Genomic DNA, 13,571 nt, shown 5'->3' with positions numbered 1-13,571 from the left:
TTTCTAAAACTTTTGCATCTGAACCTTCTTCATTTCCTTAACTTTACAAATCACCAAAGATAATCTAAAATTGCAATTCAAAACCAATTTGTGGACTAAATTCACCTGAAAATGAATTTTGATGTGCATTTTGAAATTTTCTCCGGAGGAGACGCTGAAACGTGTCCCTCGACCATCTCTAACACCACCAAAATTGAACTAAAACTGCATTTTAAGACTTCAATTTGTAAAAATTTCCATGGAATATATGACTCGATCCCCTAACCACCATCCTTTTTCTAATTCAGGGACAGCAAAAAGAATCAAGAATTATATCTTTTGGTACCTATCTTTTCTTCAAAGCAATAAATTGCACTCAAAGAATTTCTCAGTGTTAAACTAATCGAATCACTCATTTTGTCATTATAAATTAAATTTTATCGTGGGAAACTTTACCTGGTCTCGAAAAAACGAAGATATAGCACTGGACAAAGGGGCAGCTAAAAAAAGCATCTTGTTGTACATTGACTTGCCCCTCCCTAACCTGAATCCTGGCTACACTTATGCTACAGAGCAGAAAAAAAAATCATGCATGAGGAGGCGGGGGGGGGGGGTTGCAGTAACTTTACCACGATTGTTGGTCGCCTTGCCTCCTAAAATTAACAATGCGACTCTTGAGCAAAAAAAGTTGGAGACCGCTGTATTAAAGAAAACAAATCTAATGTATACACTACATTACCTCACCCATTCAAACATTTGATGTCTTTTTAAGTACTCAAAAGAATCAACTTATGTTGGCTCAATCACAGTAACACTTCTTAAGTTCATATTTTTTGACACTTAAGAAATGTGTAAATTACAGAGTTTGGCACTTTTAAATATGAAGAATTTTGACGCTTCTGTCACCTCCTGGTATTCAAAATTTTAAGAAACCGCTGTACTGTTTTGTGAGAAATGATGTCCCCACTAACTCCAATAAGGATAAATTCTAGAGACAAAGCACTGAATTTGTACCAATAAGTCAATAATTTCATTTTTTAAATGAAGTTGAAAAAAAAAATGTATAGAAAAATAAAACAGTAATAATTATTTTTTTAGAAAAAAAAAGAATATAATAAAAAGCATATTTTGGGATAGCTTTGAAAATTTTTGGGAGGGATTTGAACCCTAAAAACCCAACCCTTGTATATGACTATGTCTTACCTGTGTATCTATAAGAAAAAAAATGAAGACCAGATGAATGCAGACACTATTGGCATGATCTTGGATAAGAGAAAACTACTTTCTTCTAGACAAAATGGAGAAGCTTGAAAAGTAATGCCTAAAATTTTATGTTACAATCATAAATTAGTTAACTAGACTTTTAATGATGATATCCATCAAAAATGTCAGTAGAGCAAATAAAGCGACAATTAGCATTCATCATATCATGGTGGTTAATTTTCTTGTTTATGTATGCGCTTCTTAAACAGTAATACATTTTACAATGTTTTTAAGTTATTGTTCTGTAAAGGGCCCTCTGAACTGAATAGTTGTCCACATTTATTTCATTCAATTAATATATTTTGTTATTTTTTTAAAGCACATTTAAAAAAAAAGCAAAGTAACTTTATGTATACCATTCCACCAGGCATACTAATGGTCCTTATTTCTTAGAAAGCTATTCAAGAATCTGAAGCTGAATGGGCACATAACATCAAGTTAGTGGACCTCACCAAAAAGGGCTTACGTAATTCAGTAAGAATGACATTAATTATCATTGTTTGTTATGTTTATTCACTTGAATATGTTATACATTCCTGTGCATTTATGCACAAAACTTTTAAATTTTGCGTTTTGATACCTAAATTGATATTTCAGGTTCCAAAGAACTTGCCATACTTTTTTGTGGAATTTGATCCAGAAATTCATGCTGGGTTCGCCCATGTGATTGAAGATGAGAAAATGTTTCCCAGGAATTTTGGAAAGGTAGTTTTTAGAATTATAATATTTATGTCATTTATGAAAGAAGTATAATTTGTAGTTAGTTCTTTTTCTAGTTTAAGTAATCTGAAAAAGATTCTCAAATCACGGTTGAGCCAACATTTCACTGTAGTGTTAGATTAAATGAACTTTCAAAATGTCAGTTATCTATTTGTGTATAACCTATATCACTGTTGTATGTGTAGAAATTTTTAATTCAAATTCAAATACCATTCTTTATTTTTAATTTTTAAGTATAGATGTTCAATCTTCACCTAAGTACACATTTTTATTGTGAGAGTAACAGCTTATGAATCTTTAAAATTGGGCTCTTTTTTCTTGGTATTTTTTATGCAAAACTTAACAAAATGATATGTTTAATTGTTATGCACTCCTTTCCTCAAAGTGAAATATCTCTTGTTTTGTTCAATCTCACAAATTAATTAAATTGTGACAGTTGAGGGTCTGATATAGAGGTGTAGACTGTTATTTTTCTTTGGTAGCCAGTGGCTACCAACACCAAAAACTTTGGTAGCCACTTCAAATTTTTGGTAGCCAAACATACACTCACACACTTATATATATACAGAAAAGCACCGTTTATACATTTATCTTTGATACGTTTTTTGAATTGGTCCCTGCAGAATCCAATAAATTTTAATGCATACCTATTGTACGTTTTCCCCCTTATATACTTTTTTCATACCGTCCCTTCAAAAACGTATAAACTCTGCTTCACTGCACATATATTTTATATATCTATGTATTAAAAATCTTAGCACAATAAAAATCAGTACCAGTGAAGATTGGTAAGTAGTTTCCTTCTCTCATTGAAGAAATCTGAGAATGATTTGGATTGAAATAGGATGGAGGAACACATTAAGTTAAAAATCTAATATTTGTTTGACCTAGGTACTGGTTTCACTTTTCATGGAATCCCCCTAACCAACATATTTGCAAATTTAAATTTGTAGGACCAAATTTTAAAATTCAAAACCACATAACAAAAACAAACTTGAAAAATATTTGTAGTTTGCGAACAAATGGTTATTTTAAAAGTCTGAATTAGAATTGAACTAATTAATAAAGTAGCTATCCACTACTCTATAAATCTGCCTATCAACATACGACATTTAGTATCGTTTATAGAAATAATACATTTCAAATTCAACAGCAAAAAAAAAAATGTTTAGATTTAATATTTTAGGATAAAATTAAATTGATTAAAATAAAGCTTGTAAAAATAGTACATGAATAGGATTTATTACTTTTTAGTTATTAAAATATAACTTTCAATTATCAAAACTTCTGAAGTATTTAAAAAATGCAAAAAGATTAGCAAAACTGGTGTGCAATGTCGGCACGTTTCCCGAAAATAATTGCATTTATTATTTATTAAAATAAAACTTAAAATAAGCTGACAACTTCTGACTGCCAAAAAAATTAAAATATGTTGGTACAAGATGCAAAAGGAAATCTAAAGCACAAGATGCAATTATCCTCAAAGTGCGATTCCAAAGTTAGCATGGCTCCAAAAATCATTTCTTTTATTAAAATGGAACATGAAACAAGCTAATCTAAGGTAGCACACATCAAAATAACTTTTGCTTATCAAAAATATGAAGACAATTGTTCAAGATGCAAAAAGATTGAAAATTCAACCACGAGGTGCAGCTCCCCGCGAAGTGCGGTTACAAAGGAAGCATGGCTTCAAAAATAAATTCTTTTATAAAAAAAGAACATAAAACAACTAATATAAGGTTGTATTCGTCTAAATAACTTTCGTCTGTCAAAAATATTAAGATATGTATAAGATGCAAAAGGATTTAAAACTCAACCATGTGGTTATAGTTATCCGCGAAGTACGATTACAAAGAAAGCACGATTCCAAAAATAAATCAAGTCTTTAAAATAAACATAAAAATAAGCTAATTTAAGTCAGCCTGTGCCAAAATAACTTCCGATTATCAAAAATATTAAAATCTGTACAAGATCCAAAGGGATTGAAAACTCAACCACGAGGTGCAATTCCCCGCAAAGTACGATTACAAAGGAAGCGTGGCTTCAAAAATTAATTCTTTTATTAAAATGGAACATAGACCAAGCTAATCTAAGGTAGTATACGTCAAAATAACTGTCATTTGTCAAAAATATTAAGAAATGAACAAGATGCAAAACTATTGAAAACTCAACCACGAGGTGCAGTTAACCCGCGAAGTACGATTACAAAGGAAGCATGGATCCAAAAATAAATCCATTCATTAAAATCAAACACGAAATAAGCTAATTAAATTTAGCCTGCGCAAAATAACTTCCGATTTTAAAAAATATTTTTAATATTTACAAGGTGTAAAAGGATTGAAATCTAAATCAGGAAGTGCAATTTTTCGCACAAAGTACGATTTCAAATTTAATATGGCTCCCTAAATAAAAAGTCATGAAAATTAAACATTAAATAAGCTAATTTAACGCTGCATCTGTCAAAATATTTTCAGATTGAAAAAAATATATTGTATTAAAATATTCGCAAGATGTAAAAGGAACAAGGGAAGCAGATTTTCGCGAAGCAAGTCTTGAAAAGTTTCATGACACCGGTGTAAGTCGGCCACTTTAAAGTAGTTTGGTACTTCTAAAAATTGATTTTTAAATCGATAGCGTATTATACAGCAGAAAAATAATGTATTTGGTGCCATGTTTAGCTTGTTACACACGTTACAGTAATCTTTCAAAAAAAAAAAATTTTTTTTCTATAATAATGAAAAATGAACTGACTTGATGCTGGTTGTCTTCGTTTTGAAGAACTGAAATAAAGTCTTGGAAGATGTATCCAATTTTATTCTCTTTAAGCTACCTCTGCTCGTCATTTTCAACCTTTTAAAAAGTCATCAGAATTAGCTACGCCGCCGTATTTACGTTTCCCCTCCTCAGGCACTGCAGATGCTGCAATGTTGACCTTGATTGGGTTCGGGGATCATGTCTGCTGGACCGCAGGGGGGGGGGGTCAGTTTTCACCCCCTTCCCGAACAATGCTCTAAAAGCCCTGAACGCAGTGTAGGTGTAGCAAACGGGAAGTGGTCAACGAATCAGCGAGGAGAGGGGCAACATTTCAACTTTTCTTGAAGGTCAGTAAGTGATATCGCGTCTAGACGAGTGACTACCACAGCATGAAAAACTGGATCCGAAAGCACAGTGCAATCGATAACTTCAACTTTGGGGGGGGGTTCCCCTTTGGTCACCCGGTGGCGATCGGTGCTGAAATCTTTGGTAACGATTGAAAATTTTTGGTCGCCAATTGGCGAGTGGCAACCGCTAATCTGCACCTCTAGTCTGATATTTTACTCTCCTATTTTATTTTCCAAAATGGAGTATACTCATGGTTTTCAAAAATTCTTATATGATTCTACATTTAAAAGTTAGAACTTTGATTGCATTTAAAAGTTATCTATTTAAGTGTTAAAAACTATGTTTGATTGTGTTCGGGAGTGACGTCTCACTTATGCCCAAACTCAAGGAGCTGTAAGAAAAAGTGTGAGACAGGCATATCAGTGAAAACCCTTATGTTGACTCAAAGATGAAACACGAGTACTGCTAGCTTGTACAGTGGTCAGAAATATAAAAATGTTGCAACTTTGAATTAAACTTTTGTTTGTAAATTGCAAAAGAAACCATGAAACCGCAAGCAATCACAGGTCAATTTTTTTCTTATTGTCTCTCAAATGCTTATCAATGTATGAGTTTAAAATTCAATGTTAAAAGCAAAAAAAAAAAAATCGTACAAATTGCAAATACTTGTACCAGGAATACGCGGAATGCATTTGTTAATGCAATGGAATGAGCTTATGGATGGGTACTTTTCATACAAAAAAATAATCAAAAGGAATGCAATATATTTTAAAACAGTGCCATGATCATTATGGTTTTTTCAAATCAATTGTAAAGAAATGCTAGGAAGGACTACTATTGAATGACAGAAAGAATTTTGCATCATTTCTTTTAAGTTTATGCAGTGATTGATACTTGAAGGAAATTTTCAAATTTCTAATACTTAGAAATTAAAAAAAAATTGTTGCTTTCTTTATCTTATTTAAAAAAAAAAAAAAACATACACCTTAAGTTTTTATTCAGTTTCCTGAAAGTGCTCCTGAAAAATTTGAAGACATGCCTGTAGCTATGTGTGGAATGTAGTTGGGTCGGTGTATCATTTAAATCAAATAAAAAAATGACATTTTCCCAAACTTATAGTTCTGGTTTTAAGTTATACTTTTTATGCCTTCAAACTTCTTTCTGCTCCTTGTGCCCATCTGTACAAAGTGGTGGTGACACATTGCATGTTTGAGCAATGTGAAGTCAGTTATTCCCACACTTGTCTGTGTATTTCTTTTAAAGCCTTAAAAACAATTCTTTTTTTTTTTTTGTTTGTTCCTTAACAAAATTCTGAAAACTTATTAAAAAAACAATATGCACATACCGTATTACCCTGCACACCCTACCCACCAGGGGCTGTACCTCAAAGTGCAAGGCTAACCAGGTTATCAATAACTCTTCTGGGGCTTTTTTTGGGCATGAAGGGAAAAAACAAGGAGAGAAAAACATATTTAATTTAACGTAAGAAATACACGTTTATCATTAAAAATATTGTGAGTTCTATATATTATCTTATTTATGAATGAATGATTTTATTTTGCTAAAATGTTTATTTACAACGTTACTCTTATTATTCTGATAAGAAAAATCTAGTTTTTAAAAATTAAATGAAAATGAAGCAAACATTTAAAGTCCTAATATTAAATATTTCACAATTAAAAAATTTAATACCACTTTTCAATGAAAATCAAAAAATAAATTTACCTTTCCAATTGGAATTTAAATTGATTTTTTACAAAAAATAAAAATGAATCACAAGTGTTATGATTGCTTCAGTGTCAATCATTTTATTGGAATGTAACTAAATCTATAATGGATGACCTGCATTAATAGTAAACACATTGATTTTATCCCGCTTCTTGTTTAATTTAAAATTTTTGTACTTCTGACTTAATGAGCAAAAATTTTCAGTCTCCTTTTTTTTTTTTTTTTTTTGGCAAAAGAACCCCGAATTATTCGGCATACCAGAAAATTCGAATTTACCTCCATGCTTGTCAACCTCACTAATTTCAGGCATGCCGACTAATGTGGAGTAATACAGTAGATCATATTGTGAGGTGAAAGCTATAAAACAGTAATTACAATTCATTTTTTTTTCATACTACTTGCAGGAAAACTCAACATATTAATGCTGTGGCAGAGTGCCAAGACTTGATTTAAATGTTATTAAGCTACCATTTCTAAATTTTATTTAACTGGAGGTATTTATGTCTTATTTCAAACAAAAATTTTCAAAAAAGTGAGTGTTAGAAATCAGTAAAATATCAAATACAAATAAAAGAGTGTCGACCAGCAACAGGCTCGGGGCCCAGTTAGGCTGGTCCTGGTTAATTTACAATCACCAGTGAAGATCAATGACCCTCTTAAAACTATCTTCTCCCTTGCTCATTACCATCTCTTCCGGTAAGCGGTTCCAAGGGTTCACTACCCTGCTAAAATAATAATTTTTCCTAATATCCATGTTAGCTTGAGATTTAAATAGCTTAAAACAATGACCCCTTGTCCTGTTTTCAGTGCTAAACTTTAGCCCCATAACATCTTTCATTTTAATAAATTTAAACAACTGAATCATGTCCCCTTGGTCTCTTCTTTGCTCATGACTATACATTTTTAGCATTCTAAGCCTGGAATCATAGTCTAAATGAGAAAGTCCATTTATTAGCCTTGGAGCCTGCCTTTGAACCCTCTCCAATACATTAATATCTTTCTTAAGATAAGGAGACCACAACTGAACAGCATATTCCAAATGGGGTCTTACCAAACTTCTATATAAGGGCAGAAGATCTTCTTTAGGTTTGTTTGAAATAGATCTATTGATAAACCCAAGCATCTTATTGGCTTTGTTACTAGCTATGCTGCACTTTTGACTAAACTTTAAATCCTGACTTATTAAGACGCCCAGATCAGTAACTTTTTCTGCCTGACTAATGACAGAGCCTTGCAAATAATAACTTGTATACTTATTTCCATGCCCTAAATGTAGTTTTTGACATTTCCCAACATTAACAGCCATACCCCATTTATCAGCCGACTCTGTAATATGATCTAGATCCTCTTGCAGCTGATTTGCTTGTTCTTGATTTTCTACAATCCCCATAACTTTGACATCATCAGCAAAACAATTCATTTTCCCAGAAATATTTTTATGAATATCGTTCATAAAAACAATGGACAAAACAGGCCCTAACACTGATCCCTGAGGAACCGCGCTTAAAACCTCACTCCATTTAGAATAATTTACCCTTACAACTACCCTATGTTTCCTTCTGGTCAGCCAGTTTTTTACTCAAGTGAAAATTTTCCCTCCTATTCCTATATCAGCTAATTTGCTAAGTAGAGCACCATGCGATACCTTATCGAAAGTTTTTTGAAAACCAGTGTAAACAACATCTACAGGCTTATAACAGGCGTAAACATATCTTACTGATCCTTCAAACCAGTCAACATGAATATGTACTGGTCCTTAAACAACATCACTGGTCCGCTTTAAATTAAACACGAAATATTATGTTTGTACCAAAAATTATTTACATTTAAAAATGGTTACATTTATTAAGTTATTTTAAATATAAGGAAGGGTGGGGACACCTTGGGACATGGTCCACCTTTATGCACCATAAATTTCAACTTAAATTTTGTAAACAGAAATTATTTTTCTTAGGACATCATAGATCACAGCAGGATCTTACTCTTCAGTGTACTTTGGAATTTCTCATATTAACAGATCAGCAGTAATATAATGTCTTCTCTGTTTTCAGAGGTTCAGAGTTACATTAATGGGTGGTTGGTTTCATTATTAAAATTTTCAAGTAGGGAATGAAATAATTTAAAACATTGCATGTGGGAATTAAAACATGTTCTTTCTTGATAATTTAAAGGTTGAAAAATGTTTTGTACTGCTAAGCATAACTTTTAAAAAGTTTATGTATAATAACAACCTAAGTGGGGCAGGTTGGGACACTGCTCTATGAGTGTACAGTACAGAAAAAGCATATTTCATTGTACTTAATACATTTGATGAAGGATTTAAATGAACTGAAATTGAGAAAAGGGCTTCTGTTCTTGAAACAACAGCGGAAAATGTCCTTAATAATAATATTTCAATTATAGAGGCTGCTGGGCGATTCTTGAAAAAATGTCTCGTTTTTTATTTTATTTAAGTAACTATTAATTAAATATGGGATTAATTGTTATGTTTTGATAGTATATTAAAGCATGTATTATATTCCCCACCAGCATTATTTTTTGAAGGCTTTGGTTACCTGGAAAAAATGAACTTGGAGTTATGCACGGGACATTTTTTTTTTTTTTTTTTTTTTTTTTTGAGAATCGCCCAGCTAAAACATATGGATTGAGTAAAAGAACTCTTAAGGCAATATATAAGTGAATTTAAAATTAAATAGGAATCTAATAAAATTTGTTAGGCTGTAAGATTGTGAATAAGCATTTTTTAATCAATTAGGATTTGTATTTTTTATTCATTTAAGTTTTTTTACGAGTGTCCCAAGGTACCCCACCTAGTGGGGCTGGTTGGGACATTGTAATGACTTCCTGATTTTTATTATGAAAATTTAATTTGGTGAAACAGTGGAGTAAAATAAGATTTAATTGAAGCAAAAATGTTTAAATTACATGTTTAGCTAAGTTTGTTAAAATTGATTTGAAAATTAAATGTATAAAAATCATTATCTAAAAAGTGTCCTAAGGTGCCCCACCTTCCCCTAACTGTTTAGCTCATTGATTAAACATTTGATAAAACACTTAACTTTGCGAAATTACTGTGCTGCAAATAAAGTTCAAAATAGTAAACACAATATTAAATAACAAAGCAAAACAACAAATAAAACATTTTTCTACTAATGAGGATTTTTTAATATACTTGAATGTTAAAAATTAAAAATTTTTGTTTGGCAAAGTATGGCAATAAACATTTAAATCTGTAATATTCAACAAACAAGCATACAGTATGAAAACCAGTTTCAATCAACAACTCTTAAAATCAGCTACCAAAATTTAAATTTAATTTGACTATTTTTACTTAGTTTCAGGACGTTATTTTCCCCTCTAAGAGCGATAAATATTAAGTAAAATGTATGACTTAAAATTATATAAACTTTTGAAAAAAAATTGTAAAATAAGTCTACCAATTGTTTGACTAACAAATAGCTAGACATTGGCTGGGCTAATGCTTTTGATTTTTTTTTATCAGATTGTAATCAAAAATTACCAGCGGTTGGTGGTCCCATGGACCACTGCTTATTTTTTTATGGTGGTCTGAGGCAGGTTTTACTGGTTTGGGACCAGTGGACCAGCTGTAATTTCTAACGCTGTAAGAAACGTTCTATTTTTTCCAAATTAGCAGTTACTTACTTGTAGTACTCAGCCAACGATATGTTCCCTCAAAAATGTGGAAGGAATTTTATAATTCAAGATGTATTTCGTTTTTAGGAAGTTGTTGGTGGAATGCTTGACATTGACTACAATCATCTGTACAAAAACAAGAAAGAAGATCCGCTTAAAAAGTCTAATGAAGTGTTGCTCTTTGGAAAGAAATGGAAGAAATATAAAGATGAAAGTTGATGTGTAAAATCAGCTGCAGAGAGAGTACTGTGTTTTAAACTATGTACTTACCTTGTAAATAAATTTTTTAATGAAAAATTTTCCTTTTTCTTCCCAAAGTGCTTTACATTTCAGTAAATTTTAAAGTGTTGGTAAAAAATTATTATTATTTTATTTTATTTTTTTGAATTTGATAATTTAATGTACAATCCAATATAGTATTTGTAATCCTGGCTGAAAAAATAATACAGTAGGCGCCACTTAATGTGGTCACTTTGGGACAGATGCAGTTTGATAACAATAACTGAAAAGAATCCAGGCCACATAAAATTATCATTTTTTTTTTAATTAACACTTATTTTTGCTACCGTAAATTAAAATTACAATGACTCAATTAAATGCAGTTTTAAGTTCTAAATTACTAAATTAGCAGAATGGAAGTATGTGAATCATAAAAGGGAAAATTAAAATATTCTAATTTTAAACACATAGTAATAGGTGAAATAAAATATAACTATTTACTTGCGCATCTTTTTCCCTGAAATTCGTAAACCATTTTCAAAGTAGATTTAATTTCACCATCTTTTCCAGCACGGTTTCGCTTGTTGTTTAAATTTTCATTTAGCTTCACTTTGGTTTCAATATCGTCACGATTTTTTAGTCACTTGATGGCTGAGAAATGTTTAGTTCTTCTGCAGCATTTCTTTGCATTACCACTGTTAAATTGTCAAAGCGTTTTGCTGATTCAAAGCGAAAAATTTTCTGCTGTACTGATAAGAAGGGAACTTGTTTTTTGGAAGCTACATTAATTCTCTTAAAGTGAGAGGAGATCACCACCTGTGCAACCATGCAGGCCCTACATCCATACCTGCAACATGTCCAGCGACTGAATTTTGGCATGTGCAAACCAAAGCCATCTTAAGGGGAGTTTGTGGTCACTGAGAACGAACTTGATGTTGTTTCATTCCCAGAAAAAGTTCAATGCTATTGAAAAGCACAAAATGAAAGTTAGTCTTTTCAGGGTTTGCCTTTGTACTCCTGTTGTCCTGTTCCACCATGTTGCTTTTCTCGGATGACTTTTCATCCAGAAGCTCATACTTTGCATTGAAAAATTTGTTCCTTGTAATACCGAAACACTTGTCTGCAGTAATTTGCATTTTTCGTGCTTCAAAACGTTGGCTAACTGATTATTTAAATAATTGATTTTGTTACTTAGAATGAAAATATTTGGTTTGAAATAAGTAATGAAAAGCATTTTTGTGCTAAATTAAGATCATGCCTATTCGCAACTCCAGAGTTCGAATACGCTACCTTGAGGTGATTATCAATACGGCCGAAAAAGGTAAAACATACTGTTCCACGTGTTTTCTTTGGGGTAAATTACAGGTTTCAAACAGTAATTTCAGAAGAATAGGAAAGAAAGCTTCCCACAAACACAATGAAAAATTACTGACATTCATTAAGTTTCAAAGCAAGTTATAATAAGTTACTTCATTTGTTTGTTTTACCTTTTTCATTCACCATTAGACAGTGGATGCAGCGCCTTCTATAGTTTATTTTAGTTGCGAAACACATGGTTGCCACTTTTGTCGACTGGGCTTTGAAGTAACCTTTTGGCGTCTGGCGACCGCAGAGCTGTAGTACTGAAATTTCCCGGTGTTGGTGTTTGTGGCCCGCGGTGAGAATACACAAAATTGAGATATGCTTACAAAATGTAGGAAATAACAAAGATATATTGTTTAAAACAGTTTGCACATCAGATATGATGTTCAACTATCACATTTGCTTCACCATACAGCAACCAGAGATAAATTTTTCTGTACAGTTTAATAATTTCAACCTAAGATGGATTTTAAGACCACTTTCAAATTAATTAAATTTACGGCACTGTTAAGAACTAATACTCCCATCTCCCGAATTATTTATTATTATTATTATTTTTTGTGTGTGTATGTTCTCCGCGTATGCCATTTTTTTAAATCACATTTTCTAATTTATTTTGTCACTTTTATTTTGGGAAGCCTTTTCATTGCACGAGAACATTTCTTCCTATCTCAGTTTCAACATGAAGAAAGATACAAATTAAAAAAAAAAAAAAAAACATTACACAGAAGCTTTTTTTCATTTTATTGTTTTCGAAAGATACTTCGGCGTAATATTAAAATACTAAATTTTGTGGAAGCGTTTTTGCTGAGGATTAAACTCGGCGACATAAGTCTTCCTGTCCTGAAGGCATAAAAGTGGAAATTAAAATGTAAGCTCTGACATATATCTGCCATAAAAAGCCGAAATATGTCGGGCATTACTGGCAGTTAAAATTTATTACATAGCTTCTACTATTTGATGTTTTAAATTGCATTCTTCTGGACACGTTATGGTCTAATTTTATTAAGGAGCGATGTTTTCAGAATACAGGAAATTATTGTTTTATTATTTTATGTTCTGATTGCAGACGAAGAAAATTACTTAAAGGTACTTCTGATTTCAAACAATAGATATCTTAACAGGGCCCGTTCGAGCCAAAGTGATGCTCAGATCCTGATAAAATTCGGTGCCCTTACCCATTTTACATGAAAATACGCACATCTTCAATGTATAGTTTTTTAAAAAAAGAGACGAAAGAAGAAGATTTATCCCATTTTTTTGGTGGCTCTAAATGTATGGTGTCCAGGTCCATGGATCTGCAAGACTATGCGTTAACCAGGCCCTGGAACTTTAACGGTAATATGAAGATATAAAAGGAAAAACTGTTTTTCAGCAGTATTTTGTTAATACAGTATTTTTGAAATTACTTTCTTTTGGAATAACACTTATGTACGCATGAGAACTGTTTTCATTCAAGTTGAAGGGGTGTACTTTTGAAGTGATTACGTCTATGCGCCCTATTACCCTGTCCCTATGACAGGGTAAACCGATTTGTGACATAA

The 13,571-nt window shown here is 31.9% G+C and overlaps 1 protein-coding gene across 1 annotated transcript in view; it reads left to right on the top strand.

The window, feature by feature from the left end:
• Window positions 1-10,698, top strand: part of LOC129234535 (CWF19-like protein 2) — a 62,313-nt gene extending 51,615 nt beyond the window's left edge. Inside the window, exons 16-18 of the mRNA XM_054868550.1 lie at window positions 1,636-1,716; window positions 1,840-1,947; window positions 10,534-10,698. Of these exons, the coding sequence (XP_054724525.1) occupies window positions 1,636-1,716; window positions 1,840-1,947; window positions 10,534-10,665 (321 nt within the window). The 3' untranslated portion in view covers window positions 10,666-10,698. The remainder of the gene's footprint in view (window positions 1-1,635; window positions 1,717-1,839; window positions 1,948-10,533) is intronic.
• The last annotated feature ends 2,873 nt before the right edge of the window (window positions 10,699-13,571 follow it).

This window comes from Uloborus diversus, chromosome 1 (genome assembly GCF_026930045.1).
Source record: "Uloborus diversus isolate 005 chromosome 1, Udiv.v.3.1, whole genome shotgun sequence".
Lineage (NCBI taxonomy): Eukaryota > Metazoa > Arthropoda > Arachnida > Araneae > Uloboridae > Uloborus > Uloborus diversus.
Note: the sequence above shows the minus strand (reverse complement) of the source record. Positions and strands in the feature narration are given on the sequence as shown.